Genomic DNA, 23,397 nt, shown 5'->3' on the forward strand with positions numbered 1-23,397 from the left:
TGCATCCCATAGGTTTTGGAGTGTTGTACCCTTGTCATTTGCTTCTAGGTATTTTTTAATTTCCTCTTTTATTTCTTCAGTGATCCATTGGTTGTTTAGTAGCATGTTGTTTAGTATCCACATGTTTGTGTTTTTTGCAGTTTTTTTCTTGTTGTTGATTTCCTGTTTTTTTCTTGTTGTTGATTTTCCGTTGTGGTCAGAAAAGCTGCTTGATATGATTTCAATTTTCTTAAAGTTACCAAGACTTGATTTGTCACCCAGAATGTGATAAATACTAGAGCATATTCCCTGTGCACTTGAGAAGAATGTGTATTCTGTTGCTTTTGGATGGAATGGCCTATAAATATCTATTATTTTTAGCAGTTTCCTAATATTGAGGTGATCCTATGTTGGGTGCATGGGTGCATGTATATTTACAATTGTTGTATCTTCTTCTTAGATTGATCCTTTGATAATTATGTAATGTCCTTCATTGTCTCTTATAATATTCTTTGTTTTATGGGCTATTTTGTCTGATATAAGTATTGCCACTCCTGCCTTCTTTTGATTATCATGTGCATGGAATATTTTCTTCCATCCTCTCACTTTCAATTTGTATGTGTCCCTAGAAGTGAAGTGGGTCTCTTAATGACAGCACATATATGGGTGTTGGTTTTGTATCCATTCAGCCAGTCTATGTCTTTCAATAGAGTCATTTAGTCCCTTTACATTTAAGGTAATTATTGATATGTATTAACTGCCATTTCATTAACTGTTTTGGATTTGTTTTTGTTACTCTTTTTTCTTCCCTTCTTCTCTTGTTCTCTCCTCTTGTGGTCTGATGACTATCTTTAGTGTTGTATTTGAGTTGATTTTTTTTATTTGTTTGTGTGTATCAATTGCATATTTTTGGTTTGCAGTTACCCTGAAGTTTTGATATAGGAGTCTATATCTATATGAGATTGTTTTAATTGTTGGTCTTTTATTTTCAAGTACATCTCCATTGTTCTGCATTTGTACCCACCTCTTCTCACAATTTCTAGTTTTGGTACCATATTTGTGCGTGGATGAATTCTTACCTTTACGGTTTATATGCCTTTACAGATGAGCTTTGTCATTTGTGCTGTTTTTGTTTCTAGTTGTGGCCTTTTCTTTCCTACCTAGAGAATTTCCTTTAGTATTTGCTGTAAAGCTGGTTTAGTGTTGCTGAATTCTCTTAGCTCTTGCTTATCTTTAAAGATTTTGATTTCTCATTTGAATCTGAATGAGAGTCTTGCTGGGGAAAGTAATCTTGGTTGGAGGTTTTCTTCTTTCATTACATTAATTATATTGTGCCACTCCCTTCTGACCTGCAGAGTTTATGCTGAAAAATCTGATAACCTTTTCATGCTTCTCTTGTATGTTATTTGTTTCTTTTCCCTAGCTGCTTTCAAGATTTTCTCTTTGTCTTTAATTTTGGTCAGTTTGATTAATACGTGTCTCAGGGTGTTCCTCCTTGGGTTTATTTTATATGGTACTCGTTGTGCTTCCTGGATTTGAGTGAGTGGTTCCTTTCACATGTTAGGGAAGTTTTCAGCTATTATCTCTTTGAATATTTTTTCTGTCCTTTTCTCTCTCTCTTCTCCTTCTGGCACCCCTATAATACGGATATTGATGCATTTAATGTTGTCGCAGTGTTTCTTTAACTGTCTTCATTTCTTTTCAATCTTTTTTCTGTTCTACATCAGTGATTTCCACTCGTCTGTCCTCTACTTAGCTTATTCGTTCTTCTGCCTCTTGTATTCTGCTGTTGCTTGTTTCTAATGAATTTTTTATTTTGGGTATTGGATTTTTGCATTTCTGCTTGCTTAAGTTTTAAATCTTGTATTTCTTTGCTCTATGTTTCCTGTAAATTATCAATCTCTGCCTCCAGTTTATTTCCAATGTCTTGCATCATCTTCAGCATCAACAATCTAAAGTCTTTTTACTGAAGGCTGATAATCTCCAGATCTCTTAGCTGTTTTTCTGGGGCTTTTTCTTGTTTCCTTATCTGAGTTACCATTCTCTGCCTTTTCATTTTTATAGGTTTTTGGTGTGGTGTCCTTTTTTGCAGACAATCGATTTGTAGCCTCTCTTACTTCTGATGTCTGCCCCCCTTGTGGCAGAAGTTGGTACACGGGCTTGCTGTAGGCTTCCTGATAGGAGGGACTGGTGCCTGCCCACTGGTAGGTGGGGCTGATTCCTATCCCTCTGGTGTGTGGGGTTTTGTCTCTGGGTGAGATTAAAAATGGATGTGTACCTGGGGTGTCTTTAGGCAGCCTGTTTACTGATGGGCAGGGCTGTGGTCACACCTAGATTATTGTGTGGCCTGGTGCTTTCCAGAGCTGATGGGTGGGGCCAGATTTTCCCAAAATGGCCACCTCTAGAGGAACACAAGCAGTGAATATTCCTGAGACCTTTGCCTCCAATGTCCTTCCCCCAAAATGAGCTGCAGTCACCCCCTGCTTTCCCAGGAGATCCTCCAAGAACTGCAGTCAGGTCTGGGCTCAGATTCCTATGGAACCTCTGCTTTACCCTGGGACCCAGTGCACATGAAATTCCTGTGTTCACCTTTCAAGAGTGTGGTCTCCATTTCCTCCAGTCCCATGGAGCACCTGCACACAGGTCCAGGAAGCACAAGGCTTTATTGCCAGATGCTCTGGGGGCTCTTTCTCCCAATGCCAGATCTCCAAGCATGGGTACCTGAGGTGGGGTTCAGAACTCTCACTCCTGTAGGTGATTCTATGTGATACATTTACTTTCCAGTCTGTGGGCTGCCCACCTGGCAGATATGGGGCTGCTCATAATGTATAATCACTCCTCCTACCATCTTCATGTGTCCTCCTCTTTGTCTTCTGGAATAGGATATCTTTTGAAACTTTTCAGTGCATTTGGTTGAAGGTTGCTCAGCATTAGGTTTTAATTTTGTTGTCTTTATGAGAGAAGGTGAGCTCCAGTCCTTCTATTCCACCATCTTAATCCCATATTTGCTTGGCATAGTTCTTCATTCGAAAAGCTGACATAAAGCAAAACTTGAAACATTTTTATAAGTAAAATAAATTCTATTTTAACTCTATACTAACTCAGTAGGTTTCATGTTTCCATTTTATCTTTTATACCTCTATATGCTCATCTGTTTTTGCATATTTATAATCACAATATAAGTGCCAACAATTATTCCAAAATAATATTATCAGCTGAAATATGTCTCTCTCAAATGCACATGTTGAAGTGCTAACTCCCTGGTATCTCAGAATATAACTTTATTTGGAGTTAGGATTCTTAAAAAATAATTAAATTTAAAGGGGTGGGCTTTAATCAAACATGACTGTTATCCTTATAAGAAGAGGAGATTTGGAAACAGACACACACAGAGGGAAGACCACATGAAGACATAGGGAGAAGACCACCATCCATAGCCAAGGAGAGAGGCCTGGAACAAATCTGTCCTTCTTGACCCTCATGAGAAACAAACCCAGCTGACATCTTGATCTCAGACTTCTAGCCTACAGAACTGAGAAAATGAATTTCTACTGACTAAGCCACTCAGCAAACTAATAAATATAATAAACTCCTTGTACACTGCACATATTATTCAGATATTTACAAATTAAAATTAATTTCCATTTATAATCAAAGTCTAAAGCAGGAACAAGGGTTCTAGGAAAGGACATTGTTTAATATTATCTTGTTGACAAAAGTATGCTGAATATTAAATAGAAATACAAATGAAGTATTTCCTACCCTTCTAATGAGAGGTTGTCACTTTATGTAGTCAATGTTTTTAAGTTTAGTTATTCATAGATTATTAGGCTTTCTCAAGCCAGAGCGTACCTTTTTTAGTAGAATAAATTTCAGAAAAAATATTTTTACCAAAGCAGAATATTTTAGCAAGTGAAGAATCAGTTTTCTTCCACTCTCAAAATAACTGTTAACCAGATAGCTCTTGAACTTTTAAAATTCAAGTTCCGAATTAGGCTAAGAAATATAGTCCAACCAAATTTTCATAAAATTGATAACATTGGAGATAGAATAGAATAGGCCTATTTTCTTACTCTATTAAAAATGTTTCTTTTTAAAGGTATGTGTTTATTGCTTTACTGAGTCTGACGTTAAATAATTTGGGGCTCAAATTGCTTGCCTCTGAAGTGAAAGGTGAGGTGAGATGAACACAGAAATGGTGTAATTGATGTAAGTTTTTGATCTGTTCAGAAACGATTTCCAGGCAGGCATAGCATAAGAGCTGTGGTAGGTCTTATGTATGAGGCTAGGAGGACCTTCTTCATGGGGTAGAGCAAAGACAGAGAAAGCATAAGGTGGGTACAATGACTGGAATAGTTTGATCATAATTTCAGAACCCCAAATTGGTACACATGACTGACAATTTTGCAGTTGTAGTAATGACGAAGGTAGGATTGAATATTTGACAGCAGGATTGCCATAGGTACAGGGAATGTATAGTTTGCCAAGGAGTGAGTTAATTGACCCCTGTTGAGTTTACTCTTCTAATTCCATGTACCTCCTGTTAGTTTTGAAATCTTGCCGTACTTTTCCATGTGTTAGAATATATTTCATAAATGAATTTGTGTTGCAGATTCTTATTCTTTTAATATCAGATAGAAAGTCACATTGACACGAGTAGTTATTTTAGAGACAGCTAGTAGTATACACTAACAGAGTCAGCCTGTGAACCTAAGCAGTATCATTCTGGCAAATGATAAATAGGTCACAGCATGTGCATGCTCTTCTGCAGTGTCATTCTGACTTAATCATAGACAGATACGGTTAGGGTACAGTACAGTTTATTCAGCCATAAGAATCTGCCTTTATGGCTACAAAAATACCCAAGAAGACTTTTTAAGCCTGAAGAAAAATTGCAACCTCCTTACTTTATTTAACTACATTCTTTTAAAAAAATTCTATGTACTACTGTGTTAGTAGTTTTCCTCACCCAAATGAGGACATATTCATAAATTTTTAGTCATATAGCTACTCTTGGGAGAAAAATTCCCTTATAAAGGAACCATTGGAATATAGTAGACCCCCACTCATTTAGTCCCTGCTCCTTTCTTTCTCTAGGTTTTCTGTTTTGAGTAGGAATTAAAGGTGAAGAAGGTGCCAGACCCTTGTGTTCATGCCCTGCGTCTCCCTTAAATATTACTTTTTCATCCAAACATACTTTCTTCCCACAGAAAGTCATTTTGCTCTTCTCTCCTTTGACCTGAATGTTCCTCATTCAACTCATCACCATCCCTTACATTATGCTCTCTTCTCTGTGCTCATTTCAGCATACTGCTTTACTTCTCCTGTAACCATTTACTGGCCATACTGCCTCAGCAGCCATGTCTGTCCCATGGATATCTACTTTAGGTCTTCACTGGCCCATGCGGATGCTACTTGCTCTGGTGGCTCTGAGACCAGTAAACCAAGCCAACCTCTTTTGACACCCTGTCACACTCTAAACCCATCACATAGTCGAGGATGAGCTAAGCAAGGAAGGCAATGCCAATTGAATTCTCTGGAAAAGCAGGCTATCCAAATTTTCATGTAAATCACATCTTCATCAATTCAGTTAATTGAGGTTGTACAAGTTTTATAGTATTTTTATTATTATTGCATGTGTGTTTGTATATTTTAATGGTGGTTTAAGGCAGCAGTGCAGAAAGATTGATGAAGGGAGAGCTTGATAATTATCATTCTGAAGGATAATATGTTCCATGCATTTCTCACAAAATTGTATAAAATTAGCACATTTAAATCTACATAATGCTATGAAGGCATATTTTTATTAAACTTATTCTAAGTAGATAGAATAATGAGAAGTGATTGCTGTGATAAAATTCTGGTCTCATTCAGAGGGGACAGAGTGTTATTAGACTCATTAAGATATGTTAACTAATACTTTCCACCCATAAATTTATTAATTTTAGACACTGTGTCCTTTTATTTCTCTCCAGCCCTACCACCTTTCTTCATAATTTGTATGGAATATATGCTTGTTATCTCCTAGGAATGTCTCCCAACCAGCTCATGCTAGCACATTTAAATTTACTTTTCTGAAACATGTTGCCAAGAAAACAATTTAATTTCAATAAAACCCAGAGCATTACACAGATATTATGTTATTCATTCCTGTATTTAAAAGGTAGATAGGATTGCCATTTAATATAATATAAAGGCTTTAAAAAAGCTACTAAAAGGGTTTCATGCATCATTTAGCAATACAATCCTTTTTCTCATTTCTATTTAGAATAACTGCTAAATTAAAACAACTTTTTGGTTAGGTGTCACTATACTCTCCGAGAAGTCATACTGGCTTTCAAAGATTAATCTTCTAAAAGAAAAGTTTTATTATTCAATGTTGTCTATTTGTAAAATTTGTATTTTCTTTTCAGAAATAAAGATACTAAATAAAAGTTTGACAGTATCCCAGAGAAATAATGTATGCCTTGAAGAGGAAATGAAAAATCTGAAATTGTTGTCAGATGCAGCCATACTGAGGTCTCAGCAAATTCAGATATCCAAACAGCAGGAAGTAAACTTGCAAACCAGATGCCATGACTTGCAAGAAGAAGTACTAGGTAAAAGAGAACAATTTTTCCTGTTGTTAGCAACTAGCCATAATAAAGAAATGTTTTAATTTTTATTTCTCTTATAATCACAATAAAATCTTGTTTTAATTAGTTTGTATTGTAAATATGCCTAATTATTAGTAACTATGCCAGTAACTGTTTCTGTTTTAAATGTTTGCTATCCATTCCTATTCTGCCATTTAAAGTGGTTAGGTCTTAAGTGAATATATTAAAGATATTTCAAGTACAAAGTGAGATTTCAGGAAAACAAAGTAGAATACACTTGTTTTTTATTTAAAAATTTTTATTATAGTTTATTTACAATCTTCTGTCAATTTCTGCTGTATGAAAAAGTGACCCAATTATACATATATTTAGATTATTTTTCTCATATTATCTTCTATCATGTTCCATCACAAGTGGATATAATTCCCTATGCTATAAAGCAGGACTGCATTGCTTATCCACTCCAGATGCAATAGTTTGTGTCTGCCAACCCTAAACTCGCAGTCTGTCCCACTCCCTCCCCCTCCCCTTTGGCAATCACAAGTCTGATCTATATGTCCATGAGTTTGTTTCTATTCTGTAGATAGGTTCATTTGCACCATATTTTAGATTCCACATGTAAGTGATAGCATATGGTATTTGTCTTTCTTTTTCTAGCTTACTTCACTTAATATGAGAATCTCTGGTTCCATCCATGTTGCTGCAAATGGCATTATTTTGTTTTTTTTTAATGGTTGAGTAGTATTCCATTGTATGTATGTACCACATCTTCTTAATCCATTCATCTATCAATGGACATTTACATAGTTTCTGTGTCTTGGCTATTGTGAATAGTGCTGCAGTGAATACATGCATGCATGTGTCTTTTTGAATGAAAATTTTGTCCAGATACAGTCCCAGGAGTGGGATTGCTAGATCACATGGTAGTTCTGTATTTAGTTTTCTGAGATACCTCTATACTATTTTCCATGTTGGTTGTACCAGTTTACATTCCTACCAACTGTGCAGGAGGTTTCTCTTTTTTCCACACCCTTTCCAGCTTTTGTTATCTGTAGACTTACAGCCATTCTGACCAGTGTGATGTGATACCTCATTGTAGTTTTGATTTGCATTTCTCTAATATGTAGTGATGCTGAGCATTTTTTCACGTGCCTATTGGCCATACATATGTCTTCTTTGGAGAAATGTCTATTTAGATTTTTCTGCCAATTTTTCAATTAGGTTGTTTGTTGTTTTTGTTATTGAGTTGTATGAGTTGTTTGTATATTTTGGAGATTAAGCCTTTGTCAGTGCATCATTTGCAAGTATTTTCTTCCATTCCATAGTTTGTCTTTTTTGTTTGTTTGTTTGTTTGTTTGTTTCCTTTGCTATGCAAAAGCTTATAAGTTTGATTAGGTCCCATTGGTTTATTTTTGTTTTTCTTTCTATTGCCTTGGGAGACTGACTTAAGAAAACATTTGCACAGTTGATGTCAGAGAATGTTTTGACTATGTTCTCTTCTAGTTTTATGGTGTCTGGAATTATGTTTAAGTCTTTAAGCCATTTTGAATTTATTTTTGTTCACGGTGTGAGGGTGTGTTCTAGTTTCAGTGATTTATATGCAGCTGTCCAGTTTTCCCAGCACCACTTGCTGAAAAGACTGGCTTTTTCCCATTTTATATTCTTGCCTACTTTGTCAAAGATTAATGACCATAGGTGTCTGGGTTTATTTCTGGATTATCTATTCTGTTCCATTTGTCTGTATGTCTGTTTTGGTACCAGTACCACACTGTCTTAATTGCTGTAGCTTTTTAATATTGTCTGAAGTCTGGGAGAATTATGCCTCCTGCTTTTTTTTTTTTTTTCCCTCTCAGGATTGCTTTGACAATTCTGGGTACTTTATGGTTCCATATAAATTTTTGGTTTGTTTATTCTAGTTCTGTGAGAAATGTCATGGGTAATTTGATAGGGATCACATTGAATCTGTAGATTGATTTGGCTAGTATGGCCATTTTAATGATATTAATTCTTAGCAATATATTTTGAATATCATTATCCACAGTGGGCGGTGGTTTAAAATATTGAAGGAAAACACAGCATGTGGTGTTATGTAAGTTTAATCCACCTTTTTAGGCATTTTAGGCATTTATTCATCTTTCCCAAATGAAAAGATTTCCTTTTTTTAAATTTTTTTTTAAATTTTAAGGGTCACTCCTGCAGCATATGGAAGTTTCCAGGCTATGGGTTAAATGAGACCTGCAGCTGCAGGCCTACACCACAGCCACAGCAACTCCAGATCTGAGTCGCATCTGTGACCTACACCACAGCTCACAGCAATGCCAGATCCTTAGCCCACTGAGTGAGGCCAGGCATTGAACATGCATCCTCATGGATATAGCTCCATGACAGGAGCTCCCCAAATGGAAAGATTAAAAAATTATGTTTTGAGAACCTTGGGCAGGGTTTTTAAATTTTTACCTTAAAGCAGTATCTTAGCAGTAACACTTAGCTTTTTCCTGGAGGCAATCAGGAATTATCGAAAATTAGTAGTTAGGAGAAAATAATAAAAGCATTGTTTAAGCAAAATTAAGCTATTAGCAATGAATGGAGCAGTTCCAAATGTCAAGGAATTAGAGCCAGGTAGCCATTTAGAAAATATCTTAGCTAGTAACTTAGTTCCTAGACTAACCATAAGAAACCAAATTAGGGGAGGGAAGTAACTTTTTTTATGTCCTGATGTATATCAGACACCGTGTTAGCACTGCATATAAATTACTTCTATCAGTTTTCACAGTGACCAAAAATAGCAGATATAATTACCCATCTTACAGAGGAGAGAATGAAGGCCCAGAAAGGTAGGACACCTGTTCCCACATAGCTGGTAAACGGCAGGGAATGAGAGCAAACCTAATTGGACTCCAAGGCTCACACCTGCCCTACTGTGACTCCTTGGCTCTCTCCATGGTCACACTGGGAAGGCTCAAATAGAATTGGGATTGAGAAGACTCCCCAGGACTAGGGAGTTGAACACCAGGCTGAGTAGACAAGGGAGAAGGAAGTCACAGAGAGCTCTAAGCCTCTTTGCTTGGGAGTCTCTAATGATGGGAGCATACCACAGAGAAGAGTAATCTGGAGAGAAACTGGTTTTGGAAGAGAAGATAAGAAGTTATCACATGAATTTGTAAGCGATATGAAATTAGATACAAATTTTAAAATCAGATGTTTTAATTATTCTGTGAATTACCTATTCATAGATTTTTCCAATTTTATATTATTAGAATTTTTCTTAATTTTTAAGAGCAATTTGTGTAGTAAAATAATTATCTTCTGTATTCAATTTTTTTCTAATATATAATTTGTCTATTGATTTTTTTACAGTAAATTGCACCATGTCAAAGTTTTTCATTTTGGTATGATAACATTACTGTCTTCATTGTTTCTGGTTAGTCCTGGTTGAGATAATCTATCCCATTCCTGATTATACATGTGGTCTCTTGCATTATCTTTCATTGAAGTCATTAATACATATGAAATTTATTTTTTATATGATATGAGATGACTGTTTGCTCTATCTCAATGTCTTGGTATTGATAGAAGAAAGAAAGGCTATTAATTTTTGTATATTTGTCTATATCCATTAACTTTACAAAGTCCTCATATTGATTCTAGTAGTTTTTTATTAGTGTCTCTTGGATATTCTAGTTATACAATTATATGACTAGCCCCAACAGCCCCCCAAAAGAGTTCATTTATTCTTTTCCAATGTTTATATCTTTAATCTTATTTTCCTGTCTTGTTCATATCTTATTAAGTTCATTTGAACCTCTGAGACTGTGTTAAGTAATAATAGTGACAGTGATCATTTATGTCTACTTCCTGATTTTAATTGAAATAACTGTGTTTTACCACTTGAAATTATATTTGATATTTCATTCTTGGTAAATATTATTTTTATTTAATTATGTATTTATTTATTTATTTATTTTAGGGCTTCATCCACAGCATATGGAAGCTTCCAGGCTGGGGGTCTAATTGGAGCTGTAACAGCCAGCCTACACCACAACCATAGCAACATGGGATTCAACCCATATCTGCAACCTACATCACAGCTTACAGCAATACCAGATCCTTAACCTAACGAATGAAGCCAGAGATCAGATCTGCGTCCTCATGGATACTAGTCAGATTCGTTTCCACTGTGCCACAATGGGAACTCCTATACCAACTTTACTTAGATGTTTTATTAGAAAGTCTTTTGGATTTTGTTAAATGGCTTGTCCCATTTATTGCTGGGATGCGTGTTTTTTCTTCTTTAACCAACTGGTAAGATGGATTAGTATTTCTAAATTTCCTAATATTGCAGCACCTTTGCTTTTGTGAAATAAACCTGACATCATTTAGTTTTTTATATATCATTTTCTATACCCTTATATTTTATTTATGAGTTTAGTACACTATTTATAAATGAGATTGGTCTATAATTTTTCTTTATTTTGGAGCGCTAACATCAGAGTTCTTGTTAAAATTAAATTAAGTTAAAAAATAAATAGGTTTAATAACACTTGATTATCTGTTTTTTAAAATTTAGATAAAATCTCATTATGAACCCAGTATCATTAGAAAAAATTCAATTATGAGCTCATTTGATTCTGTTGCCTCTTTCAATGGTAGTTATGTAATATTTTCAGAGTTTTCTATAATAATTTGACTGTTTAAATCTCCAATTCTCAGTTGAGCTTTAATTATTTATATTTTGACAGGAAATTGTTCATTTTTTTTAAGGTTTCAGATTCATATCCATAATATGGCATGTAATCCTCTTATTTTTAAAATGCCTCATCTATCTATGGTTATACCTAGTTTCTGATTTTTAATGCTGTTTATTTTTATTTATCTCATTGTTTATTGAGCTTTCAAAGACCTAGATTTGGGGATTTTTTTTTCAATGCTTTCTTCTACTTTTCATTCTCTGACATTGCTTATCACTTCTATGTTCATTAATTTTTTCTTTCTGGTTTCTTTTGGTTTTTTGTTTTTATTTTTTAGACTTCTGAGGGGACTACTGAGGTTTTTTAATTTCTTATCCTTTTTGTTTAATAATAAAGGCATCTCAGGGTATAAATTTTTGTTTGAATAAACTATGTGTCCCATCTTTTTTTGTCTTTTTGTTTTTTGTTTTTGTTTTGTTTTTGCTTGTGTTTATGTTTTTTTGAAATTTTATTTTTATTTTTTTATAGAATAAAATACATATATTTAAACACAATTATATTACACAGATTACTATACCATGGATCTTAAGAAACGGATTAAGTGACTTCCTCTGGAGAAGTGGAATGGAAAATATGCTGAGACAAAGAGGAAATTTATTCTATACTTTATCCCATTTTGTATGTCTTTCACCTTTACTACTTAGTGTTATCTATTACATTTCAATTTTTCTTTAAAAATTAGTATTATATTAAAATTTTGTATATTATACAACTAAAATTTATAAAGAAAGCCCTATATACCATTAAATATTTTATATAGCATAATAAAAGGAATAACTTAACTGGTAAGAATAACAAAAATAATATACCCTCTGAAAATAAGTAAAATATAAAATGCATAAATTGGTTAAAAAACAGTGTAACTATATAAATATGTCCTCACAAGTTGTTACATCTTATTGATTCTTCAATATAGGCATTACACCATCCTAGATGATGTGATAAACAAGACATTCTAGACCTTACATTGTACCATGGAGAGAAATGGTTATTAATCATACAATTGTAGAACTGTATTATTTCATTGTACAGTTGCATTCTTTAATTATAATTATCATAAATTCTTTGATAGAGAGGAAGTCAGAATCAGATAAAAGAAGACTTCAGGATTCCAAGAATGATGTCAAATGACCCCCTTCATGGTGGATTATGCACTTATTTACTATGAGATATATTTCTTCTCCAGAGATTCCTTGTTTGTGTATCAATTATAGATTTTTGGTTTGCAGTTATTCTGAAGTTTTGATATAAGAGTCTATATGTATATGAGATTGTTTTAAGTTGTTGTTCTCTTAATTGCAAGTGCATCTCCAGTGTCCTGCATTTGTACCCACCTCTTCTCATGAGCTCTGATTTTGGTGGTATAATTGTGCATGGATGATTTCGTATCTTTACTGTATATGTATACCTTTACTGGTGAGCCTTGTCATGTGTGGAATTTTTGTTTCCTGTTGCGGCCTTTTCTTTTCTGCCTAGAGAAGTTCCTTTAGTGTTTGTTGTAAGGCTGGTTTAGTGTTGCTGAATTCTCTCAGGTTTTGCTTATCTGTGAAGGTTTTGATTTCTCCTTCAAATCTGAATGAGAGCCTTGCTGGGCAAAGTAATCTTGGTTGGAGGTTTTTTCCTTTCACCACGTTAAGTATATCATGCCACTTCCTTCTGGCCTGCAGAGTTTCTGCTGAAAAATCTGCTGATAACCTTATTGGGGTTCCCTTGTATGTTACTTGTTTCTTTTCCCTAGCTGCTTTCAAGATTTTCTCTTTGTCTTTAATTTTGGTTAGTTTGATTAATATGTGTCTCGGTGTATTCCTCCTTGGGTTTATTTTAGATGGTACTCATTGTGCTTCCTGGATTTGAGTGAGTGGTTCCTTTCCCATGTGAGGGAAGTTTTCGGCTATTATCTCTTGGAATATTTTTTCTGTCCCCTTCTCTCTCTCTTCTCCTTCTGGCACCCCTATAATACGGATGTTGGTGCATTTCACATTGTCCCAGAGTTCTCTGAGACTCTCTTAATTTCTTTTCAATCTTTTTTCTCTTTTCTGTTCTGTATCCATAATTTCCACTAATCTGTCCTCCACCTCGCTTATTCGTTCTTCTGCCTCCTGTATTCTGCTGTTAGCTGCTTCTGGTGAATTTTTTATTTCCGTTATTGTATTTTGCATCTCTTCTTGTTTAAGTTTTATATCTTGTATCTCTTTGGTCAGTGTTTCCTGTAAGTTATCCATCTTTGCCTCCAGTTTATTTCCAATGTCTTGCATCATCTTCAGCATCAACAATCTAAAGTCTTTTTCCTGGAGGCTGAGAACCCCATCTTTTTTAATATGAATTATTTTCCTTTACTTTTTAAGTAGTTTGGAAAGTAAGAAGCAAACTACTTGGCTGCCTAGATCTACCATATTTAGAATGTGTTATTATAGGAGTGTGTAGCAGATCTAAAAATGGAAATGCATATTTTTAGAACAGAAGAGCAAATCCAGAAGTAAAATTTGTTTTAATATAAGTATCATTAACAAATGGAAAAAAGAAAAATTATGTAATAAGTGGTATAGGGATAACTAAAACAGAAAAATCCAAATACACCAAAATAAACCTTAAATTAAGTAGGAAAAAGTAACAGGAAAAACTAGCACCAATAAATATATAGAATTTACCCTTATTATAGTGAGATAAAACAGTGTTTTAGAAATTACAGAGATTAATATTGACAGCTTTTGACAATAAGAATGTAGAATTTCTGACTTCAAAAACTGATGGTTTTTGAACAATCTAAAAATAGAAGATGGACAAAAAATATTTACATCATACCATGGCATGCAAAGGGTTACCATTTAAAAAATTTGTTCAACTGTGTAAGAAAACTCTAAGACCACATGTAGGCAAAGGGTTGAAAAATAGAAAGAGAAAATTAACACAGAAAATACAAACCTTTAATTACTAATAACTAAACAAAAATAAAATATTTACCTCCTTTTAAATTGGTACAAGTCTTTAATGATAAAGTTCCCTTCCTTTGGTGATGAAAAATTATTGTATTTTCCTAGCCCATAAAAATGTTTGTGATCAAATAATTTCCTTCTTTTGAATTTATGTTTAGAAAACGGCAGAAGAAAATTATTTATATACACAGACCATAGTTTTAATGGTGAGTGATAAGAAGTAGTTGATCCCCAACTCTAATGAAATGGGTAATAAATTATCATATACCTTCATTTGGAACATTATTTAGACTTTTAAAATGACAGTATTAACTCTAGGTATCAATATGGGAAATGCTATAATTTAATATTACATAGTAAAAAAAATCCATAGAATTGTGTGTAAAATTATAATTATAGTCATGTAAAAATAGGTATATTTGTGAATAGAAACCAAAAAGGAAAATGAATATATCAAAATAAATTTTAGTGTAATAAAAATGAGCAATTTTCTTATTTAATTTTTTTCTGATTTTTAACAATAAACTTTATCCAAAAAAGAAGAAAACTCTACAGATATTTCATGACTTAGCTTACATTCTACCTCCTACAATTAAAAGACTTCACCAAAACAATATAATACTGGTTAGCCACAGTTTTTATACTCATTAAAGTCCTTACCTTCATTTAGTGCCATCTACATTCCAATCAGAAGTGCAGCTGATCTATTCAGTTCTTCATGTGGTGATGTGTAGTTATAAATGTAATACAGATTCATCTAAAGGATAGTGTAATTGCAGAGCAAAATCGCACATAATTCCAAGATGAAATTAGGGTTTCATTTCTGCTGCTAGTGTTGAGTAGATTCACTCTATGGGTAACACCCAAACTGTGTTAACAGAGAAAGAAACCATCTTAAAATGTTATGTTACCTCTCTCTTGATGATGATTCTTGGACAGGATCATTAAAACTTCTCTTCACTCAAGATGATACGTATCACTTCCTATAAACCTGTCCATGAAGGGCACCAAGTTTTGCTTTTGCTTTTGTTTTTACCCCACATAAATCTTATTTGCATGTCAAATTTTCAGTAGAAATTGTCAGACTATTTAGAAAAATATTTATTAATGTACCTCTTGCTTTATCCTTCTGGCGAACTGATTTCATCAATGTATTGTTTCTTTCCAATTTTTTTTTGCAAAGGTGGTTACTGTGGTTTAGGAAAGCAATAAAGCTATAAGTGCAGGAAAGACAGCAAAGTTTTCATCCCAGGTCTTCTGCACTATTGTTTTCCCATACTTGATACACTTTCTTCTCCCCTCTAAGGTCTGGGGGTTACGGGGGATGGCTTTCACAGGTCTCCCAACTCCAGTGGTCCAAGCTAGCCCCTCTGCTCTCCTCCTCTCACTATCTATTTCTATTTGTTACAATCTGCTTCTGTCTCTGCCCACTATCCATTGATCTATTCAGTAGCCTCTTACTGCAATTTATCTGTTCCCATCTGTTGGCACTGGGCTGACCATATACTGAGAATAACTTCATTTTTTCAGAAAATATTTATTTGGCAGTTACCACATGCCAGTCAACTGGCCTAATCTTCACTTTGACTTCTGTGTGTAGGTGCTCTCCAACTCTTCATGTGTCTTCACTAGGTGTCTGACTTCCTAACTACACACTGATTATATGTGCCAACACTCTTAATTATAGCCATTCTTGGCAGCTTTTTTTTTGTTACTTTATATTAAGAATGTGCTAAAAAATTTCTCTAGCTCCAATTCTGTTGCCATTCATATTACTTTGTTTACTTTTACTTTCTCTACCATCTTGTGACATTTATTTTCATAATTTTCATGAATTTCAACAATATTACTTCTAAGTCTGCTTTCATTAAATGAATACCTGATTTTTCTACTGCTAACTAATTAATGTGCTTAAGATTTTCTGTTATCTTGATAATCATCATCTCTAGTTTTTCTAGTTTGTTAGTATCATTTCAGATTTTTTTTTATTTGAGAAGGGGAAAAATATTTCACAGTGAATATCTTCTCCCCAGATAAATCACTGGATTAACACAATGGGCATAACATTTTAGATTTTCTTTGGGCAAATTAAAATTAGGGTAGACTGATGTACTGTTTGTCTCATGACTCTCCATGGGTCTTGTTTTTAAGAAATATTTATTTGTTCAAAGAATTCAATAGAAATATTTAAATTCACTTCTATATATGTGCTTTGTAAATGGCTTTTTTTTTTTTTTTTTGTCTTTTTGTCTTTTTAGAGCCACACCAGTGGCAGGCATATGGAGGTTCCAAGGCTAGGGGTCCAATCAGAGCTGTAGCTGCCAGCCTACTCCAGGGCCACAGCCATGTGGGATCCCAGCTGTGTCTGAGACTTACACCATAGCTCACGGCAACACCAGATCCTTAACCCACTGAGTGAGGCCAGGGATCAAACCTGCGTCCTCATGGATGCTAGTTGGGTTTGTTAACTGCTGAGCCATGACAGGTATTCCCCGTAAATGACTTTTTATAGTTAATGATCTTAAATCCAATTCTAGGCATTTGCATTGTTGATACTCCTTACAAGTCATTTTACTGGCTTCTACACATTTCAGAACCAGCTGTAAGTGAAAAGCATCACAAAAAGGCTTCCTTTCTAGGACTAGTTGAACATCTTCCCTTCTGTTTTCTTAGCCTAATTCCCTGCCTCACCTTCTGTCCCTCGTTTTTTCCTTTCCCTCACTACTGCACCTCCCCCACCACTCATTCAAGCACTTTACTACCTCCCCTGAATTTCACAGTCTCTTAATTCATCTCACTTGAATTTCTGTACTGTGGCTTGTTATTATTTATACATAATTGTTCCTTATTCTCTTTCAGGTTCTCTCTTTTAATAAATGCATTAACATTACATACTTTTTTGACTAACATGAAACTTTTTTTGCATTCTAAATTTTTTTTTTTTCTTTTTAGGGCTCCACCTGCAACATATTGAAGTTCCCAGGCTAGGGGTCAAATTGGAGCTGCAGCTGCCAACCTATGCCATAGGCACAGCAATGTGGGATCCGAGCCACATCTGCAACCTATACCACAGATCATGGCAATGATGGATCCTTAACCCACTGAGCAAGACCAGGGATCAAACCCACATCCTCATGGATACTAACTGGGTTCGTTACTGCTGAGGCACAACGGGAACTCCAACATTCTGAATTTTTAAGCTGTACTGAATACTGTATCAATATTATGTTTCCATGGCTCATGGAATTAGGAGTTCCCATCATGGCTCAGCAGTTAGTGAACCCGACTATCATCCATGAGGATGTGGGTTGGATCCCTGGCCTCGCCCAGTGGGTTAAGAATCCGGCATTGCCATGAGCTGTGGTGTAGGTCACACAGATGCAGCTCAGATTCTGTGTTGCTTTGTGGTGTAGACTGGCAGCTGCACCTCCAATTGGACCCCTAGCCTTGGAACCTCCATATGCCATGGGTGTGGCCCTAAAAGACAAAAAGACCAAAAATAAAATAAAATGATAAATAAATAAATAAAATGTAAAGTTGTTCAAATATTTTGTATTCCCACCTCTCTTACTTCTAGAATAAACATATCTTTCTCCATTTTAAACTGTATAACCATCTCTTCCTTTGTGTCTTTCAGCCTCTACCCCCAACCCACATTCCCCATAAATGTGGTTTTAATTGAAAGCATGCTAGGCCAAGAATCATATGACGACCCTCCATATATTAGCCAGGTGACAGTGACATGTCATTTAGCCTTCATGAGTGTGTGTCCACACCTAGGTAACTGATGGGTTGACTAAGGCCTCAGAGGCCCCTTCGGGCTCCAAAAGGCTGTAATTCAGATCCTAACTGTGATGCCTTGTGCTTGTTTCCAAAATTACATAAATATTTGTATCTTTACATTGATACTGTTTTCTTTTAAGTCACCATTGAACAATTTCAACTTTGATTCAAGTAGATAGATAGTCTTTATGATTGTTACTTTTCTACATAAAAACTGTTAACTTTGTTTTACCTACATTTTCCCCATATTTGTCTTTTGAAACATAGATGCTTGAGAATTTAAATGAATATGATAATTCTAGTCCATATATTTAATAGTGGTTTAAGAGTAAATCATAGGCTCTAATTAGCAGCCTAAGTCTTAATGTCAAACTTTCATCTTTTTCATAGGAAAATAAATATACAAAATGAAATTTGAGACTAAATTCTTGCTTCCCTTTTAAAGATTTATTTACATATGTTTTGTAATTTTATGTTTAGATCATACTAATATAACTTCCAAAAATGAATAATTTATCTCAATTGATAATACTCCTCTCAGAGGTCATTGTGACCTGCAAACCCATCCACTTAAATGGTTTTCCTTCCACCTGGTAGAATAGAGTGTCCTTTACTTTTTGTAAGCAGTCACAAATATTGGAAGACAGAGTTCAGATAAATCACTTTAGCATTAATGTTCTTCCTGAAATTTATTTGACCAACTTTCAAGTTTATTCCTAGTGAAAACGCTTTTGGGTTTTTTTTGTTTCAGGAAGTTCTTTAATACAATAAATGGATAAATATTTTAATGAAATTATTTTGCACATAATATTTTGACACTCTAGTTGAATTTTTAAAGAATGGCCTTATTAAGAAATATTTTGAGGAGTTTCCATTGTGGCACAGTGGTTAACAAATCCAACTAGCAACCATGAAGTTGTGGGTTTGATCCCTGGCCTTGCTCAGTGGGTTAAGGATCCGGCATTGCCATGAGCTGTGGTGTAGGCCACAGACACGGCTCGGATCCCACATGGCTGTGGCTCTGGTGTAGGCTGGTGGCTACAGGTCTGACGGACCCCTAGCCTGAGAACCTCCAAATGCCCTAGAAAAGGCAAAAAGACCAAAAAGAAATATTTTGAGTATAATAAAATTCACACATTTTTAAGTATGTAATTCAATGGTTTTTAGGATATTTACAGAATTTTATGACCATCACCATGATCTAATTTTAAGAGTATTTCTATCACCCAAAAAGAAACCTCCAGGCCATTAATAGTCATTTCCCTCACTACTGTACCTCCCCCACCACTCATCAGTTTAGTTTATTTCTCTAAAATTTGCCTGTAGAACAGACATTTCCTATAAACAGAATCATAAAATGTGATCTTTCTTATCTGCTTCTTTGACTTGCATAATGTTTTTGAGTTTCATCCATATCGTGGCATGTACAAGTACTATAGTCCATAATTAGTAGCTCCTCTGCTAAACTGAGAAAAATCAAAATGAGTGATACAGTTCAGCTGAAAAAAAATAGTGATCCAGAAGTCAAACACTTCCACTTTCTGGCAAATTTATGCCTTTTGCAGGACTTTTCTGATAGGTTAGTAACTACTTTGACTTAATTACTTCATTTATAAAATAAGAATATGATAGCCTTCCTTAGCCACCTTGCAGTGTTAGGGGAATTAATAAGATAAAATGTAGGAGCACAAAAGAACTACACAAATAAAGAATATTAAAGTGCATTTTAAAGTGATTTACATGATATGAAAGCAAACCAAATGATTATATTTAGGATAATAAAAGGGTTAGGATTTCCTTAAATATGCCTTTAATAATCAAGGAAAACTACAAATTTTAATGTCTAGAGGTCCATTTGCCTCCGCTAATTTATTTTCCCACCAGCATTGGTTAGTTGTTAACAGCAGTTTTCCTGCTCTTAGAACAGGTTGTTGAAGAGGGGAATGGCTATGGTTAATTTAGGAGTCATCTATTGCATGGCAGATGGGAGGGTCTCTGAACAGATTCCACTGTGACCTTATCTGCAAGGCATGACCTTCAAAGGGAGTTCACTGTGATGAATTGACCAACCATTATTATTCCTTTTGAAGCCTTAACTCCAGAGGAAATAATGTAACCTTGGCTTCCAAAAAAAGAGGAGAAATGTTTGTACAAACAGAAAACCAAGGAGGTTTGCAGTGATCCTTAGTTTTACTAAATTCACCAGCCCTTAAAAGAGGTTAACTTGATATTGGGACACTGTGGGCTGCTCCTATACTTAAAAGCAGAGGTAAAAATTATAATAAAAATGATTAAGTTGATGATCTCTAAAGTTCAGATGCTTTTTTTTTTTTTTTTTGGCCACACTTGCAGCATGCAGATGTTCCTAGGCCAGGGAACTAATCTGAGCCACAGCAGTGACAATGCTGAATCCTTAACTGCTAGGCCACCAGAGAACTCTCAGTTTAATTTGTTGACATTTTGTTTTGTTTTGTTTTTTATTCTTTAGGGCCACATCCACTGCATATGGAAGTTCCCAGGCTAGGGGTCAAATTAGAGCTACAGCTGCCAGCCACACCACAGCAGCAAGGGATCTGAGCCACATCTGCGACCTACACCACAGCTCAAGGCAACACTGGATCTTTAACCCACTGAGTGAGGCCAGGGATTGAACCCGTGTCCTCATGTATACTAGCCAGGTTCATTACTGCTGAGCCATGACAGGAACTCCTTGACATCATATTTTGTATCTTTTTGTTTTGTATATCCCTTAGCTACTTTTTGTGAATATAGATAATTTTACTACTCTTTTTCTTTTAATCTTCCTACTAACATTCTAAGAGGTGGATCTACTACGATAATGGTATGCTTGCCTTTAGCAACAGATATTTTTTCTTTCTTCCTTTTTTTTTTTTTTTTTTTTTTTTTTTTTTTTGCTTTTTAAGGCTGTACCTGTGGCATATGGAAGTTTCCAGGCTAGGGGTGGAATTGGAGCTGCAGCTGCCAGCCTACGCCACAGCCAAAGTGATGTGGGATCTGAGCTGCGTCTGCAACCTATACTGTAGCTCATGGCAATGACAAATCCTTAACCCACTAAGTGAGGCCAGGGATCAAACCCACATCCTCATGACTAGTTGGGTTTGTAACCCACTGAACCAAAGCAAGAACTCTAAGTTGTTTTTTCTTTTATTATTTAGTATTTCTAGTTGTGGTCTTTTCTTTTCCATTTAGAGAAGTCCCTTTACCATTTACTGTAAAACTAGTTTAGTGATGCTGAATTCTTTTTTATTTTTCTCATTTGTAAAACTCATTATCTCTCCTTTAAATCTGAGTGATAACCTTGCTGAGAAGAGTATTATATTCTTGATTATAAATCCCTTTTACCATTTTGAATATATTGTGGCATTCCCTTCTGGCCCACAAAGTTTCTGATGAAAAAATCAGCTGGTGGTCTTATGGGAGTTCCCTTGTGTGTAACTGGTTGTTTTCTCTTGCTGCTTTTAAGATTCTTTAATTTTTGCTATATTGGACTTCTTTAGAATGATTTTATGTAGCCTTCTCTGTACTTCCTGGACCTAGGTGTCTTTTTCCTTTTCTAGGAAACTTTTAGGGAAATTTTTAGCTATTATTTCTTCAAATAAGTTTTCTGCTCCTTTCTCTCTCTCCTCTCTTTATGGAACCCTTATAATGCAAATGTTAGTACACTTGCTGTTGTCCCAAGAGTCTCTCAAACCATCCTCATTTAAAAAAATTTTTCTTCTTTGTTTACTTTGGTGACTTCCACTTCTCTGACTTCCAGATCACTGATCTGTTCCTCTACATTATCTAATCTATTGTTGATTCATTCCAGTATATTTTTTATTTAAATTATATTATTCTCAGCTCTGTTTGGTTCTTCTTTATATTTTTTAAATAATTGTTAAACTTGTCACATGTTCATCCATTCTTCTGAGTTCCTTAAGCATCTTTATAATCATTATCTTGAACTCCATATTAGAGAGATTGCTTATCTCCACTTCATTTATTCTTTTTCTGAGTTTTTTTCTTGTTCCTCTGTATGGAACATACTCTTCTGTCTCCTCATTTTGCCTAATTACCTGTGTTTATTTCTATGTATTAGGTAGGTTGTTTATGTCTTCTGATCTTAAAGAAGTTGGCCTTATGTTGGAGATTTCCTATGGGGCCCAGCAGGCACATTCTCCTCTGGTTGAGAGAGCTATATTCTCTATGGATGCTCTCATATGGATTGTGTGTGCCTTCTGTTGTGGCAGGGCCAACTACTGTGGGTGCACTGGTAGGTGGGGCTGGCCACCAGCAAGGTGGTGGACAGTGCTGGGTCTCAGGGAAGCTGGCTGCAAGGCATGAGGAACCCAGGGCTATTGTTAGTTTGCTAGTGGGCATGTAAGTCCCCAGCACTAATATGCTAGAGGGAGGACTCCATATGGTGTTTGTCACTGTCTTCATGGTTGAACAAGCTCCCAAAAATGCCAGCTTCCAGTGTCTCCATCCCAAGGGGAAACCCCAGTTGCCTCCTGTGTCTCCAGGAGGCTCTCCAAGGTAAGCAAGTAGGTCGGATCCAGCCCCCTTCCAAACCACTGGCTCTAGGAGTAACCTTGTGGCACAGTGGGTTAAGGACCTGACATTGTCACTTCAGCAGCTCCACTAACTGCTGTGGCATGGTTTCAGTCCCTGCCCTGGGTATATCCACATGTAATGGGCACAGCTAAAAAATCAAAAACAAAGTACTGGCTCTATGCTGGAACTCAGCATGTGTGATTTGGCATGCATCCATTAAGAGTAAAGTCTCTGTTTCCAACAGCCATCCAGCTCTCCCATATGCAAGCCCTGCTGGCCTGCAAAGCTAGATGTTTGGGGGACTCATCTTCCTGGTATAGTGCTCCCAGGTTGGGGAGCTGATTTGGGTCTTGGACCCCTTGTTCCTTGGGGAGAAACTCTGCAATTGCTAATAGTCCCTTTTTTGGGGGAATAATGGGTCTTGACTATTTTGTGTCTCTGTCCCTCCTACTTGTCTCATTATGGTTCTTTCTTTATATCTTTAGTTGTGGATAATCTTTTTTGTTAGTCTTCAGGTCATTCTTATAGATAGTTTCTCTGTAAGTAGTTGTAATCTTGGTGTGTTCATTGGAAGATAAGCTCAGAGTCTTCCTACTCTACTATCTTGGCCAATCCTTTCCCCATTTATTCTTTCTTCCATTCTGTACTTGTGCCCTAAGGTAATACAATCCTCTTTCCCCTCCTCTTAACCTAAGTCATCTTCTGCCCATTTAGTCACTAATCATCAATTAATTTGGTCATTCAGCATTTAATTAGGCATCTATATGATAAAGCCTAGGCTTGATTAGGAGCAGATCTTCTATG

The 23,397-nt window shown here is 35.5% G+C and overlaps 1 protein-coding gene across 12 annotated transcripts in view; it reads left to right on the forward strand.

Annotated features, from left to right (window-relative positions):
* The window catches only part of LEKR1 (leucine, glutamate and lysine rich 1), a 307,061-nt gene that overhangs the window by 110,235 nt on the left and 173,429 nt on the right, over positions 1–23,397 (forward strand). For 10 of the 12 annotated variants that reach the window (XR_014822590.1, XR_014822589.1, XR_014822591.1 and 7 more), the window contains one exon: positions 6,393–6,578. The exons of the other annotated variants lie outside the window; for them this stretch is intronic. Coding sequence is in view for 5 of the 10 variants with exons in the window: in XM_021069707.2 (XP_020925366.2) it covers positions 6,393–6,578 (186 nt within the window). In the remaining 5 variants the exon portion in view is untranslated. The remainder of the gene's footprint in view (positions 1–6,392; positions 6,579–23,397) is intronic. 12 annotated transcript variants of the gene reach the window in all.

The sequence above is a fragment of the Sus scrofa genome, chromosome 13, assembly GCF_054392235.1.
Source record: "Sus scrofa isolate SSC_HxYL_T2T_F1_AM1 chromosome 13, Sscrofa_HxYL_maternal_Yorkshire_Landrace_v2.0, whole genome shotgun sequence".
In the NCBI taxonomy this organism is placed as follows: Eukaryota; Metazoa; Chordata; class Mammalia; order Artiodactyla; family Suidae; genus Sus; species Sus scrofa.